Source organism: Amphibalanus amphitrite, unplaced genomic scaffold (assembly GCF_019059575.1).
Source record: "Amphibalanus amphitrite isolate SeventyFive unplaced genomic scaffold, NRLGWU_Aamphi_draft 000100F_arrow, whole genome shotgun sequence".
NCBI classification, from domain to species: Eukaryota; Metazoa; Arthropoda; class Thecostraca; order Balanomorpha; family Balanidae; genus Amphibalanus; species Amphibalanus amphitrite.
Window position 1 is genome coordinate 15,210 of NW_024881595.1, and position 27,432 is coordinate 42,641.

General features: G+C 50.4%; 4 protein-coding genes and 1 long non-coding RNA gene across 6 annotated transcripts in view; 3 read left to right on the forward strand and 2 right to left on the reverse strand.

The window, feature by feature from the left end:
- The first annotated feature begins 683 nt into the window (after positions 1–683).
- Positions 684–4,442, forward strand: LOC122380506. Its single transcript, XR_006256343.1, has 3 exons — positions 684–3,237; positions 3,519–3,603; positions 3,939–4,442. It is a non-coding gene; the product is annotated as an uncharacterized LOC122380506 (long non-coding RNA).
- A 1,179-nt stretch (positions 4,443–5,621) lies between these two features.
- On the forward strand, positions 5,622–13,812 carry LOC122380507. The gene is made up of 3 exons (XM_043363701.1): positions 5,622–5,736; positions 10,889–12,398; positions 12,744–13,812. The coding sequence occupies exons 2-3, from the start codon at positions 10,954–10,956 to the stop codon at positions 12,874–12,876; spliced, it is 1,578 nt and encodes a 525-aa protein (XP_043219636.1). The 5' UTR covers positions 5,622–5,736; positions 10,889–10,953; the 3' UTR covers positions 12,877–13,812.
- Positions 13,813–14,454: 642 nt separating this feature from the next.
- On the forward strand, positions 14,455–19,815 carry LOC122380508 (nuclear receptor subfamily 2 group E member 1-like). Its single transcript, XM_043363702.1, has 5 exons — positions 14,455–14,920; positions 15,423–15,563; positions 17,074–17,169; positions 17,459–17,821; positions 19,122–19,815. The coding sequence occupies exons 1-5, from the start codon at positions 14,917–14,919 to the stop codon at positions 19,391–19,393; spliced, it is 876 nt and encodes a 291-aa protein (XP_043219637.1). The 5' UTR covers positions 14,455–14,916; the 3' UTR covers positions 19,394–19,815.
- Positions 19,816–20,115: 300 nt separating this feature from the next.
- Positions 20,116–27,432, reverse strand: part of LOC122380509 (protein melted-like) — a 36,627-nt gene continuing 29,310 nt past the window's right edge. Inside the window, exons 17-21 of one of the 2 annotated variants that reach the window (XR_006256344.1) lie at positions 23,605–23,733; positions 23,067–23,183; positions 22,590–22,727; positions 21,247–22,168; positions 20,116–21,215 (exon numbers count right to left, since the gene is read on the reverse strand). Coding sequence is in view for 1 of the 2 variants with exons in the window: in XM_043363704.1 (XP_043219639.1) it covers positions 22,025–22,168; positions 22,590–22,727; positions 23,067–23,183; positions 23,605–23,733 (528 nt within the window). In the remaining variant the exon portion in view is untranslated. Of the gene's footprint in view, positions 22,169–22,589; positions 22,728–23,066; positions 23,184–23,604; positions 23,734–27,432 lie in introns of both variants that reach the window. The other variant, XM_043363704.1, reaches the window with a different exon arrangement.
- Positions 24,599–27,058, reverse strand: LOC122380510 (heat shock protein 70 B2-like). Its single transcript, XM_043363705.1, has one exon. The coding sequence runs from the start codon at positions 26,844–26,846 to the stop codon at positions 24,921–24,923; it is 1,926 nt and encodes a 641-aa protein (XP_043219640.1). The 5' UTR covers positions 26,847–27,058; the 3' UTR covers positions 24,599–24,920.

Genomic DNA, 27,432 nt, shown 5'->3' on the forward strand with positions numbered 1-27,432 from the left:
GATGTTTGTTTAGACGGATCTCAGAGCAGGGTACGGTGATGTTACTACGCGTGGACGGTCTCAGGACAGGGTACGGTGAACTTTATACCCATAGCTGCAATGTAAATTTGATTCTGTTCAATCTGCGTTTATGTGGTGTGCCATTGCCGCAGACGGTTCGATCTGAAGCGAGACATTTGAAGCACTAACCTAAGACCTTTATTTGATCGCTTACTCCTAAACGAAATCAGCGGCACATGAAATCACCCACACCAAGATTAAAACTGGCATTGCCTTCTATCCGGCAGGCACGCACGCAGTCGTGCGCGCGCGCGCACACACACACACACATATACACACACGCAGAGGCATACGGGCACGCACACACAGTTTCACACGTATGTATGCGTACATAAACCCGGATTTTCATCATTGTGCAATGTGCGTGGGATCTGAGCATCACTGAGCATCGAAGAAGGTAATATTGCTACGTTGCTTACACATATTTCCCATTTTGCATTCGGAGACTACAACGCTGCACTATCATATAACACCAAAATGCAAATAAAACTTCAGAGCACTAGCGGCAACCTTGTTTACCGGTAGTTTACTCTATAAATTGGTGTGTGAGGTTCAAATGAACCAAGGAACGGGATCCCGGTGTATCCTAAGTGAATTGGAAAACTTCGTGAAATTTGGGACACCCTAGTGCTCACCCTACGATCGCCCCGCACCGACTGTGCCGACGACCGAGGTGGTGCTTTCGCGGCTATCGAATGGAGGATATCGAGTGCAGTGCTTTTGCGGACAATGAGTGTTTTCACGCACATCGCGAGAACAGTGACAGGAAGATGCGTCTCGTGACAGACCAGGACTGAATGTGAGGATTATGGTGAGGCAGAGGGACCCGGACATTGGACGAGCAGTCGATATGCCGCGGGCGCGGCCGTCGGCAAGAGAATCGATATCGTCAAAAAGTGAAAGCGACCACAAAAAGGACACATGTGCATTGTGAAGCCTTTCTTCGGTTTAGAGCACACTCACACACACGCGCGCACCGGAACTGTTGCTGAGAATGCAATGCCTTCCGGAGATGACCAGGTATTGACGTTATACCTACTGAGGTAGCGTGGTTACAGGTTAAGGACTATACATATAGGTGTTTAAGGCAAATGAAATTGACACGTTACGATAGCATGCCATTTATGTAAATATAAGTAGAATAAGTGCGGCGCGGTGATCGTGGTGACAGTAACTATTTTATATAGTGTGAAACGCGTAGTTATAGGCGGTGCGGTACTTGTGGTGATGGTGCCTTGACATAGATTATCTATTGTTTGAAAACGGAACCTTAGTTGCGGTGATGGTATTTAGATAATATTCGGGGTAGGATTGAGATAGCCCTCCGGCGGGGCATATTGTATTTTTGTGGTGAGTCCCATCATGTGTCTGTATCCATTGTTCACTTATCTCGTTGGCATTGACCCGTAGAGTACATGTGTTAATGGAAGAATGGGGGGTAGGTGACATTACCCCACAACCAGTATGGACGGATAGTATGAGCAGCAGACATTTCGGACGGTGCACACATTGTTGCTTGAATCACGAGTGACTATGAACTTTTCCCCTCCTTCAGCATGGACGGCCCACAGACAACGACTCCCGACGTTGACGGGATGGCCCCGGCGTCGTCCTGACCGACGCCGCCGCCGACTCCGCCCCCTACATCACCCGACCATGACGGGGACTCGGAGGCGGGGTCGGAGACGGTTTACGAGCTGTCCCCGACCCAGCCCGTGTGGGACCTCTCCCAGCCGGTCGGAGAGGTGGTGCGGTGCGCCTCCCCATGGTCGGACGAGTCGGAGGACTGGGAGACAGAAGCGGAGGAGGAGGAGTTTCGGGCATTTTTGCTCTCCCTCTTCGAGGAGGACGAGACCGCCATTACAACTCCTCCGAATCCGCTTGTTAACTGACACTATGACGACCAATCAAAGCCTCCGACGTGGACGAGATGGCTCGGGCGTCGTCCCGACCGACGCCGCCGCCGCCGCCGACGCCGACACGACTTCCGATGATGACGGGGACTCGGAGGCAGACTCTGAGACGGCCTATGAGCTGTCCCCGACTCAGACCGTCTGGGACCGCAGCGAGCCGGTCGGGCAGGTGGTGCGGTGCGCGTCGCCCTGGTCGGACATGACCGACTGGGACGATGAGGTCGAGGAAGAAGTGTTTCCGTGCGTGTAGTCCGAGGCACTTGGCTCCCCAGCTGGGGAGACGCCATCCCCACGAGAAAGGGGCCTCGATGATGGCCCTCACCCGGGATACGCTGCTACGGCTGGAGCTGGCGGAAGACGACCGCTGCCCTGCCTGCTCCGAGCCCGATAGCGTCGAGCACCTGCTAACGGAGTGTCCCGCATACTCCCGCACCCGAGGCCGGCTCTGGGGTTTCACAACAACACTCCGGGAAATCTTCCAGGAGCCGGCAACCAAGATCACGGAGTTTCTCCGAGGAGTGGGGCGCGCCGACCCCCCCCCCCCGTCGACGTGCTCCCGCGGCGGGCTCCCTAGGGGGCCCACGCGTGGCGTGCAAGAAGAGAGAGAGAAGAAGTGTTCCGGCGGTTTTTGTCACCGCCGAACCCACCTCCTCCGCCACCGTTCGCAAAACAAACTGGATATGCCCCCATTCGAAGCCAATGCAAGATCGCTAAGATTGAATGCAGTTCGCCGAAATTGAATGAAAAAATGCCGATTTGAGGTGCAAAAAGGTGTATATAGAAAAGTCGTCATGCCGTATGTGCGGAAAGCTTGTGATAGAAAGTACACACGTGCACAAACAGACTCATGCATACAATGCTCCGTACAGAAAGTTCGTCCTTTTTATTATACCGGCCAAATGTGTGCCGTGCTACGTTTTCGTAGATACCAATAACATTGTAGGCCAAACGGCTACAATCCTACTGTACGCCACTCGTCCTATGTACATTAATGTCATCACCAGCACTGACATAACCACCAGCACCCAACTCCCAATGACGCATTTGCTCGAGCTCTGCTGCAGTGATCGCTGACCTCACCTGAAGCTGCTCTGGCGCGGTGACCGTCTCCGGGCCGTCTTTCCGGGCCGTCTTTCCGGCCGTCTCCGGACCGACTCTGTCCCCGAGTCGATGGTGGCGCCGCTGCCACCCATCTACCGATCGACGCCACTCGCCCAGGTGGTGCTGCTGAGCTGACTATGGCGCAGGAGGGGACTGGTCAGAGGTGAGAGAAGGCTGCTATGAAGTGGTGAAATTAGCTACTGCACTATAACATCGAGCGCTCGTGAAGAGTTGGTTGTGCTCTTGGATAAACTCAGGTGATGGAATATGATCAACAAGATGACAATTCAAACGGCAGATGTTATGTGCTCTTCTTTCACATTGCCAATTCTTAAATGATCGTTTTTTACACCGAAGTTTTAAATATGTTATCGTTGCTGTTCTAAATAGCGGCTTACTCTGATTTCTCTTCCATATCTGACCTTCTATCTGTTTTGTTCTCAGGGATTATGCCGGCTCGCCGTCGATATTCTTGTGCTGATGACGTCACTTGTCGCCCTGCAGTGCTACCAAAACAGCATCCGATGATGTAAGTGCACTGCATTATCTGAGGAATGATCAGCTCCGTGGTTAGTCCGCCAACTGGAATTTTTCTGAAAGAGTATGTATATCGTCGATCAAAAGGTATGCTTAGTAAGGGTTCCTTTGGATAATTATTTCCGAGTTTTGATCAGTACAGAGGCAATGCCGCTGCGCCACAAACGAGAATTATTGTTAAGTCAGTTTATACCGTAATGGGAAACTGCAAACCGTCAGAACGTCGTCTTAGAAAAACTTCCTATTCATTCTGGTATAATTTAACTCAAGGGCTGCTTACGCTGCATCTGTGTGCTGTATGCTTACATGAACTTTTTCTGCTCACAGGTCTCCATGATCCCTGTTCTTCTGGGGGCATCTGGTATGCGCAGCGCTCAACCGGAAGACCACCCGCATCTCGGAAAGACGCCTACTGCTGGTCAGGGCCCATTGGGATGCGTCGTCGGTCGCTTGGATAAATTTTTCCAACTTGTGTGTCCACTGTCCAATGTCCATGGATAATTGACATGATATTCTTCGGCCCGACATGATATTCTTCGGCGTGTTTGAAGAGTACGGCGGAACAAATGCCTGTCGCACTACCTACTTGCCTTGTCCTGGCACATAGCCATTTCGCGTTTTCTTGTATGCAACTGATCAGGGTGGTGAGTTTACCAGATGTTTGTTATGGTAAATGCAGGAGAACCTGTGATGCGCTGAGACCCTAACCTAAACGAGTGGCGAATATAAAACGCAGCCAGATCATATCATCGTTTGACGTATGGTGCTGGATCTTGTGTGTAATATTGTTTATGATTTGAGAACAACAATAGAATATGCAACGGAAATGACCGCATAGTCTTATCATTTGTCGTCGCACTGCGAGCTGATGAAATGAATCGTCACGGCTAGTGGGTGTCCCGTTTTGGGCCGAACTGGATAGAGCGCCACTAAGACGAATGCACTTCAAACCTACATACGCACTATTACCAGACGGGCGTCGGGCATGTCACCAGTAATGGCGATATGTAACAGATATAGAGATAATACTGATTTGCTCAGCTGTCTGGCGTTTTTACACCATTATACACTCTCCCTCCCGTCTCGCCGAGCCATTGTCATGACGTGAGCTAATTACTGCTCGACGAATTTAATTATTTGTGGCGAGCTTTTTGGGCGGCTCCGCCTACCGTCCCGTCCCGTACAGTTCACGACCAGAGATGGAGGCAGTAATCTAACGCTCCCCCCCCCCCCCCTCCACGTCAGTAATCAACTGACAGCGTTGACCAGGCATATCGATGTCAAATAACTAGTTAGTGACGTCATGCCTCACCCCTCGAGTAGCAGGTTTCTAATTCGGCCACGTTATCAGAAAATATGTGGATTCGGACTGTAGTCGAACGGAATGTAACGCTCTGGATCGCTAGAACAATACAATCAAGCAGGTTCTTAGTGCACACAAGCGTAGGTATAGCTCTACAAAGGAAGACCGACGTTGGGCACGTACAAGATTACATCATTATTCACACTCTGGGTGTTGTTTTCTTTTGCAGCAGTTAATATCCTGATCGCTATGAAATGATAAGCCGTATTTTGATCAATGTTAATTAAATACGAGGATGCAACGACAAGCGTTGGTTTTATGGTCATTGCACGCAGTAGGCATATTGCACACCTTTATACAAACTTGTATACATAGATAACACTAACAATCACATCACATGCGCCGTGTCGTTCGTGTTCAACCGGCCAGCCGTCTCCTGTTTCCGCTTTTGTGGTCGTCTCTCTGGTCCGGTTGGCTGCTGGATGGCCGTCGTACAGCGGTCGCCGCCCCGTCGTCAGTCGGGCGGACCGGCAGACGCTGCAGTTCCAGCTCGTCACAGAGCCCGTCACGGGCCGTCACAAAGCGTCACAGAGCGTCACGGGCCGTCACGGGTGTCACACTGGACAGACAGGCGCTGGACGTTACGGCAGACGTCGTGGGAGTGAGGCGCGAGTGGTTTCTGGTGAGACATCTTATGCGTATGAGACAAGTGAGACATCGTGAATAGTGCGGCCATTTAGTGGACTTATAGGGGACCGTTTATTTGGAGCACAACTGAAGAGCAGGAGGCCGGAAAAGCTCGCTAACCAGCTCGGCTCTGAGGTGAGCATCGTCTCGTCGGTGGTGGCTTCGTGGGAATTCATGCTGTTCTCGGATGTGTGCTTTTATGTGATGACTACTTATACTCTTTTGAAATCTTTTTTTTGCACCCAAGTTTTATGGCACAATTAGGTACCTACTTCTTTAAAGGGAAATAATAACCTAGCTTTAGAGGAAGACCGATTTGCGTTCATAATAAAAAACTGGGTGATGAATTTGTTTGTAATGCGGTGCTACTTTATCTGGATCGGTTTTTATCGTTGTAAACCCCGCTACAATTGCAAAGGTTGGGATGATGACCGCATTTCCTGGACAGCGACCTGAAATAGTTAAACCCATATTTTGATTTATATAAACCAGTATAGCGCCTTTTGGGCGACTAACGGAGCGAGCGAGGGGGTGAGTCTTGCACGTGCGAAATTTCGAGGGGGTACCTCCAACTGAGTTGTGCACGGCACCCTACTGACCGGTTTCTAGCGATGTGCTAAATTTGAGCACAATCGGCCCAGCCGTTCTCGAGATCTGGGAGCGGCACCCTGCACGTGCGCACGTGCAATATGGGTCCCAACTGACTTGTGCACGGCACCCTACTAACTGGTCCCTAACCGTGTACCAAATTTGAGCGCCATCGGTCCAGCCGTTCTCGAGATCTGGAAACGACCCCTGCACGTGCGCACGTGCAGCAGCACCCCAACTCTGGCACATGGATATGCAGTGCCTAGTGGGTGCCTACCTACATGCCAACTTTCAGCGCAATCGGCCAGGTAGTTACCGAGATATTGCAACAATTACAAAACTGACACCTCTTCGTTTTGCACGTGGCACGTGCATAAGGGGTCACCCACATGCATCGGGAATAGTCCAATACTTGGTAGAAGGAATGAAGCTACCCTACAAAAATTACCGCGTGTAAATCGGTCAAGTGGTTGCTGAGATATAAGCCTCGCAAAAGCGTCCGCACGGCCGGCCGGCCGCTCATACTCAGAAATTTCCGTTAATCTAAGGAAAGACTCCGCTCGCTTCGCTCGCTCCGTAATTAAATGTAAGGGCCACATCGAAAATCTCGCGTGCATCAGCTCACGTCGCCACTCGGCGTCCCGTAATCGAAGCCGGCTGCGTCAGATTCCATTCAAGGACAGGTAGGCTGTCCCGCAACGCCGGTGTGCATTACGGCACAGCATGGTGTTAGTAGCTATAGTATATTTATCGGCATCAAAGTCACTCATCGCGATGGAAAGGCATATTCAAAGCGTTGACGGTAAGAAGAACAAGCTACATATCGGACTCAGACCGACGCACTCAGGGCCCGACCGATATGACCCTCGAAACAGAACAGCCCGCCCCTGTGAATGTGCTACGATTTATAGGTTGTACTGCAGCTCTGGCGCGTTCGGCCTGGACAAACACGATGCTGCATGTTGTGCATAATTTATTACGCATCTCGTATTGCACATGCCTCGCTTACTGCCAGTGAACTATCACTATCAGAACTATTACGATCAGTGAACTAAAGGAACGTTTGTAATATTCTGCGAACTGTCTTTGTTCGACATACCATTTTAACCATTTCACCGTTTGTTTCTATACGTTTATAAACAACTGATCAGGCCAGATGCATCGTACGAACACCCCCCCCCCCCTTGCCTTTTTCTGGGTTCCGTAGCGTAGCCCACCCAAACCACTCTACAAATCACTCGAGCGCTTCTGGCCTGAGAGTTTCTCCGTTAGAGATACCGTAGGGTAGTAAATGCTGGTCAGTTCTAGTCGGTCCACACATCGTAAATCTGGCATCTGTAAGTGTAGACGCTACCCACGGGGTATTGTGCGTGTTTATGTGCGTGTGTTTGTGTGTCGGTCAGTCATGGTTAACGGTCGAACGGTGAGGCAGCCGGACCGCTTCTCAGTGGTATTTAGGGTCCTAAATCGTAAATCCTGGCGCCGTATGGGATGCTGTCGTGATGAAATAAAAACGTAGGGTGAATAGGTCAAAAACGCCCCCCTTAAGCGCGAAACTTTCTGACACTCAACCCAACACAGATTACTTAAACATTTGGGCACCATCATGTAGCTCATTCTTTTTACTACGTTTTGAGACCAAGAAAAGACACCTGCGTGAGGTATTTAACCCCCCAAAAAGGTTTTCGCATACCCTTGCAAAAGGGCGTTTTGCCCCATACCCTGGGTAATACGCCCACACCCATGTGCAAAGCGCCCCCACCCCATCTATCAATAGAAAATGATGAACATGGCAGAACTTGACGTCATTCTGACGTCATTTGTGGTCAACCTATCATAGCCTTTGGAATAAAATTTTGTTGCAATGTGTAAAATGGATGCCCAGAGGAGTCCTGAAAGTTTGGTGACGATATCTGCAGTCGTTTAGGATATATCAGCAAAAAAGGACAGGGAGAGGCCTTTTCGGCCCCGACCTACAGGGCGCTACCCTGCACTCTCACCACCGTGCAAAACGCCCCCCTTTCACAAAACTGGGGGCGTCTTGCCCCATGCATCGAGTAGGCGTCTTGCCCCATCCACTCCATTTCCGGTCAACAAAATATTGACAAAAAACGCGCCACTAACGCCGCAGCATAATATATTCAACAGAATGACAATAAAACGCAGTTTTGAGTGATGTGCACAATAGCAAGTTTTGTGATATAAAGAGGGCATCAAAATATTAGGAATCTTCTGTAAAAACAACAAAAACAACACCCAAAACCAACATCAGCACCTACCCACGCTGCTCCTCAAGACTCTGAACCGGAAATAGAGACCTACGTAAACAAGCAGCTGACTGTTCTGAAAGACAGGATAAAACACCTATCCGTCGATAAGAAATACGATTTTTTTAGGGGAGGCGTTTAACCCAGGGGTGCGTTTTCCCCATAGTTACCCTACACGTCGCTTGTGTTCTCCATTAGAAACATAAGAGAGTCCTCTAGCAAATTAGACAGACGGATACGATTTCTAGTGATAATTTGTAGGAACTGATTTTATGCATGTTATTTGACTCAAATCTGGCATAGGTATTTGAGAGTTGCTCCAAGTTCATACGGTGTCCATCGAACATCATACCTAATCGCAATGAAAAGCTATTTCATCGCTTTGAAGATAAAACTTCGCCAATAATCATGCTATTTTAAGTTGACCGAAAAAGTTACCATAGAACGAACTCTGGGAATCTGATATGTAGAGATGTCTATTTTATAATGTCTCCGATAGGACCATCTAGATGTATAATAATTATGCCCATATATCATAATACCATTGACTGATCAACGCTATTTAACCCGCGCCCTGGTGGGGTCTGTTTATAACGCGACCTGGTGGGGGGGGGCTATTTTTTGCCCCCTCGTATCTCCGAAACTACTGGACGGATCCGCAAAATTCAAACGGCGTTCGATAGCCCTGTCAAATTTGTCGAAGGAAACCAAATTTTATTGACCTCGGGGTCACCGATGACGTCACAGGTCAGGTCAAAGATAAAATGTTTTACCGTTCACGGGGCTTCTAGGGAAAGCGCTATAACACCGAGTAAAACGCATTTTGTCGAAAATCAGCGATAAGACGTCAGTTGTCTAGTACATATGTTGCTATTAGAGGTCACTGGTCATACCAGGTCAGGTCACAGGTCAGGTCACCAAAGGTCACCAAGGGTCACCACATGAACCCAACTTTACTAAGGTTGTGCGATGCATGTTTTATGGCCAGTTTTTCATTTCCAACCCAATGGTGTTGGTTATAAGACCATCAGGTACGGTTTAGGTCACTTTCTGGTGGAGGTCAGGTCAAGGTCAGGTCAAAAAAGGTCAAATTTCAAAGTTGATATTTTTGCATAAAATGGGTATCGATTCGATGCAGCTCGTCACGGGGAGTCTAATGGTGGTCTTTGTTTTGCACTACGAGGTCTAGAATTGCTAAAAATTGAGTTTGAAAATTTGACGTCATCAATTTTGAACAGTTTTTTCACTATAACTTCGCCAAAAAAGAGGTATCAATCTAAAATTTGGTATGTAAATGGAAGGCGGTAAGGACTATCACATATATTCCGGTTTTTGCGAAATTCAAAAAACTTTTTGGATTTTTTTACTATTATATCCCAAAAAAACTATTTTTTGATTTTTAGGGGTCAAAATAAAAAAAAATCGAAAATCCGAGATACCAGTTTTGTAGCACTGTCAATTCTACAGCTTTTATGTCCTAAACATTTTTCTGTATTTGCAAAGCTATAGGCCTAACAGCTCTTCCCGCGAAACCCTTTTTTGGGTCGAAAACGGCAGAACATGACGTCACTCTGACGTCATTTCCGGCCAACCTATCATAGCTTTTGGAAAAAAATTTTGGTCACAATGCGTAAAATTGATGTCCGGGAGGGTACTGAAAGTTTGGTGACGATCGGCGCAGCGGTTCTGGAGATATATCGAAAAGTCTGGAGGGGGGGCAAAAAATAGCCCCCCCCCCACCAGGTCGCGGGTTAAAGGACTGACCGAAACCTGATTATATCTGATATAACTATTACTGCAGATATAAATTTTAGTGATATAAACCAAAGCAGCATGATTATACTGACCTTCGCCATGCCAGCAGATTCTTACGATGCAAGATCATCTCCCTCAATCAAAACCTGTGCTTCATGGTCCTTGAACATGGTCGACGGTAGGCTTTTTGCCCACGTTTTTGCCCAATGGCCACCCGCTATCCACACCTGTTACGGTGTAGGTGCTGAAATTCAGCCCCCACATCATCCGGCGTCTGACCACCTGTCTATCTGGAAGGGCGACAGACACCAGCTACTACGGGTTCTTATGTTCCTCCGGCCACAAGTCTGGCATATGGGCGGCCCCTCAGCCGCACGCGTCTTTGCGGAGATGCTCACGCTGCCTTTCAAAGTTGGCGCACGTATGCATAGCGATCAAGCACTTTTGATCAAAGGCAATACCTACCTGGCCACAGACTTATGAATGCAAGCTAATGAACTAAGCTAACTGGTGTGAGCACATCAACAGAGTGAATATAGCGATGTGATGAGGTAGCCGAAGAAGTCGAAACAACTCTTTCAAGAGACCTGCTGTCGACATGCCAATGTTTTGTACACTTCTGCTACCATCCCTCAGATAAAACTAACTTAACCTCTAGGTGTTTTTTTTCATTGCAGATGTGAATGGCTGTACGACATCTTCGCTTCTCGTCAGTTGTGCAGCCCCAAATTCAAAGTCGCCCATGCTGGTGGCTATTGAAACTAGCGGCCTTCTCGGCCTGTTCGGCCTGCTCGCTTGGCCGGCTGCATGGGCTGACGAAACTCCCATTTCGAAGGATATAGCAAGATCGTCTTCCTCTGACGACTGGGCCAAGGATCTCCTCAAATATGATTTTGAAAATCGTATATGGGGCTCATCATTTTCAAATGAAGAGAGTCTCACAAAAGCCAAAAAGATTGATGATAGCTCACATGCGACAGACAAAGCCAAGATACGAAAAACCAGCATGAAGATTGATGCGCATGAGCATGCGCTTACCAACAGGATTGGAAACCATGATCAGATACCAGTGGAATATTCCAAAAAAGTAAACGATTACTTTCTAAATACACAGTGGACGTACGGGACGGCGGTAGGACTAAGTACAGAGCAAGCAGGCCAACACGTCTTGAGACCAGTAATCAACTTACGAAATATTGCTCCTATTCCGGATCCTGACTACGAAGCTGGCCTACTATACGAATCAGGCTACAAAGAACCTTCCCCAAACAATTATATTTACCCCGTAAAGAGTAGGACGAAGAACACAACACTGCTCACCTGGGAGCCAGGCCCGTCCCAAGCCGATAAAGACCAGGGCTCAATCACTTACATCGATAAAAGGCCACTTACGGTTTCCAGTCATCCAAACAAATATAAAGAACATCAAGGACTTGGAAAAGACCACGAGACAAACCAGCTTAACGATGACTACGATGCACAAGAAATAAGGAATATTTTGCCGCCAAAGAAACCGAAACCTTTTCTAAGTTTTGGCAATCTGCATCACAAGCAAAGATTCCCGCATGAAAAGTTTCGACCAGGTCCTCCGAAAACTAACCACAAAAAGAACGTGTGGCGACCAAAGCCCAAGAAGCCACTGAGGCCACCTTTCCAACCCGGGAAGAAACGCCACCCGCGTCCTCCAGCAAGACCACGCAAACCGTTTCACCCGACGCGTAAACACATTCAGAAACAGCACGCAGACAGCTCCAACGTGGTTATTCACTTCCACGAAACCAAGAAACCGCACCGGTACCACCGTCCTCCCGCGTACGGCGGCTGGGGTGCGCTGGGCCTGTCGACGCGCCTCACACCGATGGCTGTGGTCTGCGGCGTGCTTCTGGCGGGAACTCTGGCCGTGCTGGGGTACCTCATCTGGCTTACACCACCGACCATCGTCACCTACAGTAAGCGGCAGCGCGATGACGCCGGCGCCGACCTGCTGGCAGCGCCGTTTGAGCTCCGTCAGCTCATCGAGCTGGCCGCTCAGCTCAGCCAGGCGCTGGCGGAGGCTGAGCTGGTGACGCTGAAGCTGAGCGCAGCTGGCGAGAGTCAGAGAGAGCGCTGGCGCAGCTGTCAGCCGCTGCAGCTGTGCCGTGCACTGGTCGAGGGCGACCTCCTCCACAACCAGCCCGTCTGGAGCAGGTGGGTGCCGTCCAGAGAAACTTAAGAGGGCGTACGACTTTATCTGATAGTTGTTCAATTGAGCTTTTTGGGACGAGCTAGTGACGACCAATCGACTGTAGGTATGTATATCAGCCAAAGTTAAGAAACTATCTGGTATGGCAAAACACCTGTCGAGGCATAAGTGCTATGCAATTAAAAGCAAATAAAATCAATTTCATGTGTTCTGTTTTATCCTCGCCGTACTATTTCAATCAGTGCACAATCAACAATTAGGGCAGATTGTTAGGTATAGAAGGCTTAGCCGATTGAACACTCGGTAATTCATTTAAACCATCACATCGTCTGACCCATGACCTCCTCCAGGTATATCCGGGCCGCGCCCTGGCTGTGGTTGTTCGGTTTGGACGATGCCACTGCAGCACGGCTACAGGAGCTGGCTCACCACCCTGATTTCCGGTCGTGCCAGCCGTTCTTCGAGTCATGCGACAGGTCTTAGACACGCAGAGCGGCGCGAGGAAAGAACAAATGGTGGCGTTTGCTGATCTTAGCAAGTGATGTGGTTTTCTTCAGACACGTGTAATCAAGAGAGTGGCATCAAAATAGCTCGACTAAGCAAGATAGTCGCAGGCTACGCCCAGCGTTTAATGAGATGGTGACGAGATGCCATGCAACTATGACAATGCTGCAAGTAAGGGAAAGCGCTAGATTAGGTGATTGAATCAGTCTACTTAGCAGCAGGGAAAGATGTGCGGCATACTGCGACGAACCAGTTTTGATAAAAAGCAATGATGGCTTTAGTTCAGTGAGCGAATGCTCGTGCATATGAATGAAAAACAGTACAAAATTTGTTTTTTAACGGACTATATCGACAGCTCGTGTCGGTACGTCAGTTCATGTTAACTCTGGCGACCGTAAAGCGCAACTATACCGTGACAGTTTAAATGCTGTGCTTGAATTGGCCGGAAACTGTGTCGTGGAGTGATAAATTAAATACCTAATGTTGCTATGTGTGCACAACCCGAACCGGATGCAGAATGTGCGAGAATAGGGGAACGCTTACCTCAGCCATGCGTCCGTATCAGATCATCTGATCTAATCTCGCCTCAAAGTTCGACGGCTTGACAGTTCACGTCTCAACAGCTGACACGACAATACCTCGCTGGCTAGATTACCTGGTATTGTGGACCTGCAACATCTTCGTTCCCCGCTCTGCGCACCCACAGTTTCCGAGGCATGGCGACTTGAAGTTCATTTTGAGGCAATGGCTGTGCATTCAGTGAGTATCGCCGTATATATTTTGTATACGCTGTTTTTAATCGGCTATAGCTTTACAAATAATACGACACTCGACAGAGGTCTTGAACTTGATTGCGCAATTCCGATTGTATCGAAATAAAAATGGCATGCAACGTTTAAAAGCTGCTAATAAATCCACGCGTTTCCTTTGATGAATTGCCGACATTTTATGCATAACCTGTAGGCATCAAAATAGCTCTACTACTTTGAACAATATTTGGTCTGCACAGCACTTATACAGGTTTCGCACCATTCGAATGCATTCGAAGACGTCTTATAGAAAACCCGCACGCAGATGGAAGACGTCCCCGATGTTCTTTTCAGGATGTGCGTAAAAACAAGTCACTAATTTTGCAAGACTGAACAGACATCTAAATATTCCATTCTCCAGATTTGATCATTATGGTATTCATATTTTCATCCCATATGTATGTGCATACTGTTACGCAATAAAGCGCACAAGTGAGCGATTCCATTTGCCAGTCGAGAGTCGTTCGTACACCTATAACAGCAAGCCGAATTCATTCACCATACCAAATCAACCGAAACATGTCGCGATACAGCCTGTCACACAGTTCACGCATTTCGTGTTCCGCCGTCCGCGTGACTGTGCTTCCCTGAATACACAGAACACCTACACACAAACAGGGCGTGTAGCGTGGAGGGAGGGTCACCCCCGCTCGCTCGTGGGCCCACCCTCCGCGCGGGCCGCTCTTTGGCTGTCAGTATGCGCGATCGCTGATCGTTAGGCGTCGGGCGCCGATCGGCGCTCACCATTGACTAACTTGTCCGGTGGCCAAGTTGGTCGCCGTCCGACGGCGCGCCGCCATTGATGTCGGCGCCGTTTTTCAATTCGCCCCGCGCGCGCTATGGACAGCGCGCTGACCGGCCGAATCGCCCGAGGGTGTATTGTGCGCGGCCCCGTGCGGCCCACCCGTCAATGGCCTGAGTCTTATCGCAGGGTGCGCTCAAAGCCGACCAGGTCAGTGTGGTCAACGAGTCATTCACTGTGAAGGCGCCGGCGAATTGTTCATGTAGGGGAGCGACTGGCTCGTCAGACGGCCGCATGTATTCAGAGCACCGACTCTGAATGGAAAAATCGAACGCCCGTCTACCGGTGAATACTGTTCCCGGTGCCGGTGACCAGAGCCGGCGATGGACAGCCTGACCCTTCGCAGTCACCCCGAGGCGTCAGGCTGGGTCACTGCTGGGACAGAAAGGCACACAAGAAACGACACATATGGGTGAGTACTCCGAGTGATAGCTTTGGCCGTCAACCAACTGTGGGCATTTGAAGCTTATTTTCGCTAAATGAGCCGGTGTCATAGGTATATTTATGAACCGGTTTGAATCAAAATGGCTACCCTCCCATGGCCAAGGACTGTTTTTGGCTTCGGAGACTTTTCTCAGCCTTCTTTCGTTTAGGAACTGATATATACCTAATATTTTTTTTTCCATTCCAAAAGTGACGGTATTTGGTGCCGGTGGGCGGTATGTAGTTTTCAGGAGAAGAAAAGTTGAGACTAAAAGAATCGCAAGTTCTTCACAACCGTTTCCCTGTCGTCTGTCCCACGCACATATTTGGAGATATAGCCCGATAAGTTAACAAATCGGACATTTTACGTCATTCTTCAGTCAGACATTTTAAAGTAAATATTATACCAATGGGCTAAGTACATATTGAAAAAAACTATGGTTAATGACACTCTTTGACCCGACCCGTGTGTTGACCCTGTGTCGACCCAGGTCGCGGCTTGCCGTGCGCGGCGCCCTGTGCAGTGTGCGGGGACAGGTCATACGGCCGACACTATGGCGCAATCTGCTGCGACGGCTGCTCCTGCTTCTTCAAACGCACCGTCCGCCGAAATGTCGCCTACGCCTGTGTCTGTGAGTTATCGGAACGGTAGACTGAATGTCACTGATGTCTCAGGTTCGCTTGCGCTTGATGCTGGGACATTGCTGTGCATTTAGCTATTGTCCGTCTTTAATGCTGATTGATTTGTCCGTTTTTAACGCGATTTCCAATTTCAAAGTGATACCCAATTGCAAACTTTTTATAATGCGTTCCCAACCAACGTCGTATCACTATGTTTCTTTTTTAACCCGCGCCCGGCTGGGGGTCCTGGATTTCCACGCCCTGCTGGGGGGTGTTTGAACACCCCCCCCCTTGTAACTCGGCTCGTGGGCCACGTAGCGATACGCGGAAGGCGGTGTTCGAAAGCGCGTCAAAAATAATGACGAAATCACCTCGGTCAATTTTTGGTCAGGTCAAAGGTCAGGACATCAGAGGTCATTGAAGGCAAAATTTCGCCGATTTCCAGGTCGAATGTCGAAAATTTCCAAGAAGCTAACGCATAACTCGGGAACCAATAGAGCTACAGCGCCGCGGAAAAGCGCATTCGATAGCCCTATTAACGCCCTTTCTGAGCAATTCCTCAGATTTGACCTAACGTCAACGGTTTTGCCTGCAGGGGGCAAAAACTGCAAAAATAGCCGATTTTTTCGGAAACAGTTTTCTGCAATAACTTTTGACCCAAGCCTTGTACGAGCTTACTTTCAACGGCATCGTGTTCCTCTCGTCAAGGTGCATCGAATGAACTATAACTTGACCTTGAAAGGTCATTTTGAAAATTTGACCTCAGGTCAAGGTCATGACCTGACCGGAAAGGGTCATGTTGCATATCAGTCGATCCGTATCGTCGAGCTGAACACATCTAAGGCGTTTTCATCGCTCTAGCATGCCTCTATCAAAAGTTATTTGCGAAAAACTGTTAGATACCATTCGTGACCTAAGATGACCTCAGGGCATAAACAAGGGTCACGGACACCATTTTCATGTTAAGTGTGTCTAAAGCACTTGTAATTCGGTGTTTGGGAGTGTTTTTAATGTGTTTCGTCCAAAAGAGGCACATTTCAATTTTCTCCCATTGACTTATAATGGGGAGGTCGCAAAATTGACCTGACCTTAGGTCACCGATATCAAAATTCTGAGATATACATTTTGTACATGCTATTGCTCTTAGCACTCGCTGAAAGTTTCAAAGCGATCGGTCACTCGGTGTAGCTATGACAGACATTGAAACTTTTTATGAGGTGAGGTCACTTCAAGTGACCTGGTGACCTGACCTTGAATGACCTTGGTCTGAAATTTTCACAACATGTGTAGAATTAATGTATGATAAGGTGTACCAAAAACGGCGGCGCTCCGCGCCGCGGTTTTTGAGATATTCGAGAAAAACCACAAGGGGGGTGTTCAAACACTCCCCCCCAGCAGGGCGCGGGTTAAAAACATAATAGAACAAAGGCAGGCACTTTACTATTTGTAATGCAGTTTTTTTTCTTGGCGTAGAGTTCCTCTACCCCTGACCTCTCTATGTTGTTTCGCTCGGTCGACCAGCCGGTATGGACGACTGTCCCGTGGATCGGACCAGGAGGAACTGGTGTCCCTCCTGCCGGTTCACCAAGTGCCTCAGCGCCAACATGAACCCCACAGGTGAGCGGTCATCGAGACTCACAACTGCAAATGCCGAAGAAGTCATATAACTCGCTAATAAATACATTACTGACTACCGAAGTACCGAAAGTCATCCAGCAATTGTCACATTTTCATCCAAGTTCTGACCCGATACGACTCAACCAAATAAGAACAAAGCGTCCTTGCTGAGTGCTGTTAGCCATACCAGCTCACACTCGATCCCCTAACTTTCCTCATAGCCAGCTCAGAACTCAGACCCGCCATCCATTACCGACTCTCCATGACTGAAATTCCCGGCGTGTTTCAGCCGTTCAGGAGGAGCGCGGCCCGCGGCGGTGCCGGGCCCGGCCGCGGCCGTCGAGCTCCCGTCGTCCGCCGGTCGCCGCCCCGTCCCCACCGCCCCCACCGCGAGCTCCCCATCCTCCCCACGTTCCGCCGTCTGCGGCGGCGGCGGCGGCGGTGCCGGAGGCGGTCCACCTGTTGTCGCTGTTCCCGGCCAGCGACCAGCAGCTGCTGCTGTCCGGCTGCGCCCGGCTGCTGCTGCTGCTGCGGCTGGCTGCCGGAGCGGAGGGCAGCGGCCGGCTGACGCAGCTGGCGGCTGCCGTGCAGCAGCTGCGGCTGGATCAGACGGAGAGCAGGCTGCTCGAGCTGCTGGCCGTGTTTGACGCAGGTAGGTCTGACCGAAAACAATTAAAGTAGGTACGGATGCATGTAAAGAGTTTGTCTTCTTTGTTGGATGCTTTTCGTGTGGACTCGGAAGAAATGAATTGAAAACGAGCCGCAGGATGTAAATTCGCCTCGATTGCGATTATTTTTCTTCCATTTGCAGCTTTCTGCCGGAACAAAAGGTTTAAAGGTAGTGTGCCAGCTTTCTTGGACCGTATGGAGTTAATGGCCCAGATAAGGAGAACCGGATTTTTAGAACTTATCCATACCTTCAAAACTCATGGAAACGTCTTAAATTCTTCAAATTTTGAGTACCCCAGTGCGAAATTCGCCCCGACGGGTTGTCGGTCGTACCCCAACCACATTTCACACCACTATGAACAATAAATGCACACACTGAAATCGCTATTACCGATATGCTCATCCAATCAAGTTTCGATAAACCCGTTCATCATCATCTCCTGCGGTTTCGAACACGCCTGTTAGGTGGCTTCTGATGCTCGTCGAGGTCGGAATTTCCAAATACGCGTGGTGCGTCGGGCCGCGCGCTCTGACTTCGGCCAAGAAAAATGCGTCAGCTGATCATTGTCAGTTCTGCCACTTGCGTGTGGTGAAATGGGGTCATAACTTATAAGACGGCTTTTTCATATCAATTATTTTACATAAAATCATATTTCAAACCATAAATAATGTTCGACAGCCAAATAAAAGAAACAATACCAATACGGGCTTACAGTTTAAGGCTCGACATTGTGTTGTCTACGATTAGACAGCTGATAACTCATTCCCGTACGTCGTATGGTCGTAACACTATAATGACCTTTGCTTATTGTCACAAGTGCGCCGCATTCGCGATTGTTGCCCGACGCCTGTTTGCAGGTGAGCCCACTACAGTTGTTATACATATCTAAAAACCGAAAAACTTTTAGGCGAAAAAGGCACTATTCCAGGCCCATTTTTGATTTTTTTTTGCGATATTAGGTAAAAACAGAAGCTTCTTATCCTAGGAAAAATAAAATGGGAAATCTTTCAAAGGTGGCACACTACCTTTAAACAAGTTCCTATAGCGTGCGGCCGATGAGATATAGATGCGTGAAAGGGTGCTCAATGACTAGCCGAGATTATCTAGAATTATTTAAAACAAAGTCAACCTCAACCGGTGTCTTGGCAGAGCTTTGATCGCGTCCTGTTATTTCTCCAGCTAACGAATGTCGATATTTTTCTTTACACCGTCAATTCAATTATGATGTATTTTCCACTAAATTCAGTTTTCAATTCATGACTTTGTTTGCGCCCTGCTCCAGGCCTGTCTCCGCTCCTGCTGCGAGGTCAGCTCGTCGTCTACATCCAGTCGCACCTCCAGGAGCTGCTGTCCTCCCACCTGGCCGTCAACTGCCGCCAGCAGCCCCGTCTGCGACAGCACCAGCTGCTACAGCTGCTAGCCCTCTGCCGGGCTATTCAGCAAATAGAGCTTCAGAGTGCAGCTACCGCCGCCCGGCCGGCGCTGCCTACCACGAACTCTGACCGAGGCTGGCTTCAGTTTCTGCCTGGAGCATGGCCGGTCTCTCTGTTGTAGCTCAGGTGACCCAGGAGGTCAGCCCAGTTTGGGTCAGGTCACTGGACTCGGGACTGGGTCAGAACACTGGATTGAACCTCGCAGTCGAGCTGCCCACAGCAGACCTCCGGAACATGTGGGCAAGACAATCCGCCTAAGATGGGAGGTATAGCCAGGACGTAGGCTTGGATATGTTACCGTTGAATAAGTCTCATCAGGGCCATGCATTGTTCATCACACACGCCCGAACCAAATTAACCATACGGGTTTCATGTACAATCACGCATGTGAAAACTGCCGAGAGCCAGCCTGTCATATACGAACATCATGTCTGCGAAAAAGAGATGAAGACAGTGAGGCTATTTCGTGGATGTCGCAACAGATTGGTGTTGCACGACTTGTATCAGTTTCTACTGCACTATATGTGTAAAAAATAAAATAAATCCTATGAAATTGCATGTTGTTTCGATATTAACTTCTAAATGGAATTGGTACGTTCCATGCATCAAAGCTAAATCGAATGTTTACCAGCACGGGCCAGCAAAAGCCACCAGCTGTTCTTATTAAAAGTCCGTAAGCCCGTCACAATCGCCACTGAAACACGATAGCGTACTCTTCCAAGAAACAACCTTTTCGCTCTACTCATTTTACAGCAAATTAACTCCCGAATGTCCCCAATCCATTGTCATCATCGCTCTCATTCTGTCATTTTCTCCTTGCCACGAAGCTTCAAACTAGACATTAACCACAAAATATAAAACATTTATTTGCCCAGCTTCGGGTCATTATCTTCAGCGATAAATACACATAAATATAAATTCAAGTAAGTACAAAACGGGGCGATCTCGTGTAATTAATGCCGAAGATGCCCGAGCTGAAATAGATCGGCACCGTCAGGCCGAACAGGAAAATGTGAAAGACGGTGGCCACACTGAACTTTCCGGACCGGAAAAGGTCATGTCACGCGACCAAGGACACTCGAAACTGCTGCCATCTATCAGGGAGGAGAATAGCGTCAACAAAATGGCAGCCAATACCCAAACCTCAATTGCAGATCGCAATAATATTCACATCATTCACACTATTATGTATACCTCTTGGAAATAATCGTAGCAAAATGTCCCACACGTCGAGTTATTTAAAGCATGCCTGTTACATCCAATAGCTCGCGAAGGAAAATCCTAGAGTGACACCAAGCTAATATCTAAGCGCGGCCCCAATTAGAGCGTCAGGAATGTCAGTAAATCAGGCCGGCGGCCGGAAGACAGCGCAAATCTGGCAGCTCCACGGCAAGCCGGTATCCACAGTCTGTCTGTTTGTACCATTGCCTGTGGTAACACGAGTCAATGCTAAAATCCCTCACAGCTAGCTGGGCCGGATCGGATCGTACAAAATTCCAGTTACAATAGCGATGCGGATACAGTATTATAGACAACCTCGCCGAAGCATTATCTGACCCGAGCGCAAGGCACCTCATCCATGGAGCATAAAATAAGGCACAAGAACATACAGCCGCCCGAAGTACGGTAATCGCACGCAGAGTGAGCTCATACTATGCACTGACAAAATAGAAATCTCTCGTCGGGCATGGCATCCTTAAGACCCACGTGACCGAGCCTGCAGGAGTTCAGTAGGAAGCACGCCATATCACGTGACAGCCCCACTACATAGGGCGTTCACCCAGGAATGTGTTGGCGAACACCACCTCTCATCCCTTTCACGGGCCTCACGAAGTCAATATGCTACAACAGCCCAGGAGGAATAAGTTGTGTCCGCACAATGTGGCACAATCGTGCCTCAGGGGGCGCAAAAACTGCACAACAGTCACAAAATTCATTGTGACCTTTGCCACCATTTGATTGAATGCATACAACCTTTGCCACCATTTGATTGAATGCATACAGCAGCTACCGTCGATCGAATAAAACCGGCGACGTGAGCACCGAATGCCCAGCTGCCCCTCATTTTTCCCTAGGAAGGCAGTTCAGTCTCGAGTGATAAAAACAGCAGCCACTTCACTACTTGAGCTGGATAACTAGCTGCGTCATGCTTTTGCGGCGCCTCAGCTGTGCCACAGAGTTCTCAAATGCCTCTCACCAGCCAGGTGTCATCATTCCACGATCAAGTAACTTCTTTACACATCACGCTCGCCCCACCAACACAGGAGGCCATCCGTCTGAGTCCAAGTGCAACATCAACGAACAACTTCCTCTCCGTGTTCAGCTGCTTCTGCGGGCAGATGAAGCTGGCTGCAGTCCAGCCCACTGTTGGGGCTCAGACCACGGCGTCCCTCAATCTTCAGGGATGGATCGAGGGCAACAGCAGTCGTCAACAGTGGAATAGAGACGCTGATCAAACGTGAACAACGGAAGAGGGCGCTACTCCGAGCCCCAGCGACCGTCAAGGGTTCAAGCGACCACCCAGGATACTTCAGTCTTCAGCGACCAGTCAGAGACCCAGTGATCGACTCTACAATCAATTCAGTCTCAAAGCGTCCAACAAGAGCGATCCTCGGCCCTCCAGATATGGCTCCAGACAGCCCTCAGCCCTCAGTCTCTCAGCAACCGAGCTCGATCCTCTTCGATCCTCCGAAGACGACCTTCAATCCCTCCCCAGCAGACCGTAAACATTCCTCGGTCACAGTGCCTGGCGTCAGAGTGTAGCCAGCTGCGGCATGCTGTGCAGATTGCCCACCGAGTTGACGCCCAGGCTGATGGTGTCGGCGCGTGGTCGGCTGTTCTGGTGGGCCACCGCCACCGACAGACAGCGCACCCACTCCTCCGTCTTCTTACCGTCCTGAGGGAAACGGGGAGAGGCGTCATAAAATGTGGTATACAGAGGAGTTTGACAAGGTAAATCAAGAAGTCGATTGTGAATGGCTGATCAACGATACACACCGTCGCAGACAGACGCCGATGACCTATCCAGTTTAGTCACACTCAAACACAAACCACGAACAAAGAAATTGTATTAGAACACAAAATATAAGCTAAAGCTACACAAAGTCAATTATTCCTTTTTCTACAAGAATTCAGTTTAAAACAAACTCATCTAGAAACACTAGGAACTTCTGAGTGATACTGGCCAGCTTGCTCCGCCCGCTGGCAATCCTATAGACACTGGACTCTGTTCGCTGGCACTCCTGTCGTTAATCAACAGCGGACAGACCACATCTCTGATCCTTTCCCACCCCACCCTGTGCTCTGTTCACGCTTACCTTGGCTTTGAGCACGTAGGTGCGGTCGTGGGTGAAAATCTCGAACGCCTTGGGTATGTTTCGCCCGCTGCGAGAGACCTTGACCGATCGAATCTCGTGCACGCCGATCTCGTGGTTGTCCAGTCGCGGTTGCTCAGACTGCCGAACGAAACAGAAGGCAACATTTTAAAACAGATCAACTGTTTAACGCCTGCTAGGCATGGGTGACTGTTTCCACATCACACTTCTGGTCGAGGGTAGGCACAATACATAGATATGACCCCTTTTCTAAAAACGTAAGAAGCTAAATGAAAAATTTAAACCCATGTGTAGAAAAGTCGATAGCATCGTCATCCCGATATTGAATAGAGACTGGACATGTAGACCACGTATCACCCTTTCTCATAATATTTTGTCATACCATGGCTATTGGCCACTTTCAATAGATTGAGTACTCGCAACTCAACAGTGCACGCTGTGATTGAGTTCTCTACTCACGCATCTGTAGCTGAGATGAGCCCCTGACAGTGTGAAGTAGCGTGTCCGCCAGCGTTTGAAGATCTTCCAGCGTCCCTTCTTCTCCTTCAGCTGTCCCTCCATCACCGGCTGGTCCGGCTGGCGGCGCAGGTCACGAGAGGTCAGGTCACCGGGGAGGTCACAGGAGATCAGGTAGCAAGAGAAGTCAAGTCGTGGGAATCACGTTACGGGGGGTTAGGGTACAGGATGAGTAAGGTCACGGGAAAGGTCAGGTCACAGGTTATCGTTCAGAGGTCAAGTAAGGATCGGCAGATACGTGGGCATGAATTAAAAACACGGGCAGGAAAGCGTAGTTCATATGAAGTAGTTCACGTTATACGAATGATCATGCCAGAGTACGTAAGTAGCTATTTGATTTTGAAACTTCAAAGCATCATTTTTCTTTTTTTTGTAACAAAGCTCGACCACCAAAATAATATCCGCCTCGAATCGTTCATTACACTCAGGTGGATGCACTTCCCTGCCAGCCTCCCCTCCCTCACACAAAGCTCACACTGACCTTGACGAATCCCTCGGCCTTCTCGGGGTGATTGCAGAGGAAGCAGCCCCACTGCTGCTGCATCCCGTTGTACTCGAACACGTCGAAGAAGCGCGCGCTACGCAGCTCCTGCAGTAGTACGTCTGTCTCCTGAGAAGCACAGAGGAAGAGCAAGGTGTCAGTGAGGCGGATAAGAATGCCACTGAGGCAGGAATGGCGTGACACGGAGGGGGAGGGAAATAGGGTGTCAGTAAGGCAGAAAAAGAGTCAAAAGACTGGGATAGTACCTACGGCACGGAAGAGATCACAGTGTCAACGGAGCAGCTGTGGAGTAGCGCAGAGGTCATCAGTATGTCAGCGAGGCAGGACAGGGAATCAACAAGTCAGGCATAGTTATCATGTCACGGGGAGAAAGCTAAGTGTCAATGAGGCCCACCGGGATACTAACGGCAAGAATGGCGAGGTAGGGGCAGAGTTTCATCGATGTAAGGGTGTAAATCACAGTGTAAAACGGAGGTTAAGGGTGTAAAACACTAGCCGGTCATCAGCGAAACAAGGGTGTTGATAGGGTAATGTAAAGAATGTCGAGCGACAAAACAGCCTCGAAGACCCACTCATGTGAGCACCTTGCTGTCATCGAACAGCTTTAGTGAAATCCTCTGGTTCTCGTTAATTTAGGTGGAGCGCTTACCGATTCAAAAATAACTTGTATTATAATGAATCCATGATAGACGTAAAATGACGATAATAACTCAAGTTTATTGTACAAGACATGCACTCATTCTGTCTTGTACAATAAACTTGAGTTATTATCGTCATTGTATAACTTGTATTAATTAGCTCACGCCCCAGGCGTAACTCCAACGGGTCGGTCTTGTTTCCAGCCCCGAATCAGTCGGTTCAACCCCACAGTTCCAGTGCTCCGCATATTCAGTGTCAGCCATTCTCCATCAGTTCCCCCGCAGGCCCAGACAAGCGATCTCCCTCTGCGATGCCTTAAAAACTTCGATTTATTTCTTTGGTTTATTTATCAACATAACAAAACAATACAAGTCAAATCACAGCTCTTGCGAATGGCAATAATCTCAGCCATACATGAAGACGGTAAGCTCCCGCTGCTACACAATAATAACACATCACGATCAAGATAACATATTGCTCCTTCGCTGCATTGAAAGTATCCAGGCGAGATACCCACCGTTGGACACTTCAAAACACATGGTACAAAAAACAAAACACTCTTCTTGAGTATACTCTCTGCAACACCAGAGCTGGCGGGCACTATCCTACACGACTAGGGAACCCGTCTTCTTCAGTGAAAGACTCAAACGATCACCTTAGTCGACCTCCTCAACGGTGGGTCCCTGGTTGTTCTGCTGTCCGCCGAACTGGCCTCCCTGCTGTCCGCCGAACTGGCCGCCCTGCTGTCCGCCGGCGCCGTGCAGCTTGGCCATGACGGGGCTGCAGGCCGACTGCAGCTCCTTGAGCCGGTGCTCGAACTCGTCCTTCTCGGCCAGCGAGTTGTTGTCCAACCACTTGATGGCGTCGTCGCAGAGCTCGGTGACGCGCCGCCGGTCGCTCTCGTCCAGCTTCTGGCCGGCGTCGTTGACCGCCTGGCGCACTGAGAAGACGTACGACTCGAGCTGGTTGCGCGCGGCCACCCGCTCGCGCTGCGCGTCGTCCTCGGCCTTGAAGCGCTCGGCCTCGTTGACCATGCGCTCGATGTCGGCCTTGCTGAGGCGGCCCTTGTCGTTGGTGATGGTGATCTTGTTGGAGCGGCCGGTGGACTTGTCGGCAGCGCTGACGTTGAGGATGCCGTTGGCGTCGATGTCGAAGGTGACCTCGATCTGGGGCACGCCGCGCGGCGCCGGCGGGATGCCGGTCAGGTCGAAGCGGCCGAGCAGGTTGTTGTCCTTGGTCATGGCTCGCTCGCCCTCGAACACCTGGATGGTGACGGCCGGCTGGTTGTCCGAGTATGTGGTGAACGTCTGCTGCTGCTTGGCCGGGATGCGCGTGTTGCGCTCGATCAGCTTGGTCATGACGCCGCCGGCCGTCTCGATGCCGAGCGAGAGCGGCGCCACGTCCACCAGCAGCACGTCCTGGATGGCCGAGCTGGAGTCGCCCGACAGGATGGCCGCCTGCACGGCAGCGCCGTACGCCACCGCCTCGTCCGGGTTGATGGACTTGTTCAGCTCCTTGCCGTTGAAAAAGTCCTGCAGCAGCTTCTGGATCTTGGGGATGCGCGTCGAGCCGCCGACCAGCACGATCTCGTGGATGTTCGCCTTGTCCTTCTTGGCGTCCCTGAGCGCCTTCTCGACGGGCTCGAGCGTGCCGCGGAACAGGTCCATGCACAGCTCCTCAAAACGAGCCCGCGTCACCTTGGTGTAGAAGTCGATGCCCTGGTAGAGCGCGTCGATCTCGATGCTGGCCTCGGTGCTGCTGGACAACGTGCGCTTGGCTCTCTCGCAGGCGGTGCGCAGCCTCCGCACGGCTCGCGCGTCGCCCTTGAGGTCCTTCTTGTTCTTGCGCTTGAACTCGTCGGCCAGGTGGTTGACGAGTCGGTTGTCAAAGTCCTCGCCGCCCAGGTGCGTGTCGCCGGCCGTGGAGAGCACCTCGAACATGGAGCCGTCGGCGATGCTCAGGATGGAGACGTCGAACGTGCCGCCGCCCAGGTCGAAGATGAGCACGTTCTTCTCGCCGCCGAGCTTCTTGTCGAGGCCGTAGGCGAGCGCGGCCGCCGTCGGCTCGTTGATGATGCGCTTGACGTTCAGGCCGGCGATCCTGCCGGCGTCCTTGGTGGCCTGGCGCTGCGAGTCGTTGAAGTAGGCCGGCACCGTGATGACGGCGTCGGAGATCTTGGAGCCCAGGTACGCCTCGGCCGTCTCCTTCATCTTGGTCAGCACCATCGAGCTGATCTCCTCGGGCGTGAACCGCTTCCGCTCGCCCTTGTACTCGACCTCGATGCGCGGCTTGCCGGCCTCGTTGGCCACGGTGAACGGCCAGTGTTTGAGATCCTGCTGGATCTTGGGGTCGTCGAAGCGCCGGCCGATGAGCCGCTTGGCGTCGAACACGGTGTTCTTGGGGTTCATGGCCACCTGACCTTTGGCGGCGTCTCCGATCAGCCGCTCCGTGTCGGTGAAGGCCACATAGCTAGGTGTGGTCCGGTTGCCCTGGTCGTTGGCGATAATCTCCACCTTGCCGTGCTGGAACACGCCCACACACGAGTAGGTCGTGCCCAAGTCTATTCCGATCGTCGGAGCCATCCTCGTGTGAATGTTTTCAGTAGCTTTCGAAATAACGCAATTCGCAAATCACGATACGTCGCTGTTAGCACAGTAGCAGTGTTGCGCACTGTCGCCCGTACTCTATTGCTCTCAATGAGACTTCTGGCGCTGGGACTCAACAGCCGCGCTTATATAGTTGGTCCACCGAAACGGCTCCCGTCGCGTTGTTTCGCGTGTTCTCCCGAACGCTGGGAGCTCCGTGAGTTTACTCTATCTTTCACGAAAACTCGGGACGCGGCGGCCGACGCGCGCCCGCTATTGGCTGACGCTCTGTGACGTCACACCTGGGACGGCCGCTGATTGGCTGGCGCCGGGCCGCACCGACGCTGCCGCCCGGCGCGGCCCGTGAGGGGGGGGGGGGGGGGAGGGGAGGGGTGGGTCGGTGATGGTGGGGAGAGTTCGGGAGCTGATTGCCCGTCAAGGGGAGGGGGAGGGAGGGAGGAGAGCCGCCACGAGTGGTCCCGAACTGCCCGGTTTCGTGCTCCAAGGTCACGACGTTGAATTGTTGATTGATTGCAGAGCTGCAATGCGTAGTTTCTGGCGTCGTCTGGCGACCTGCAACTGA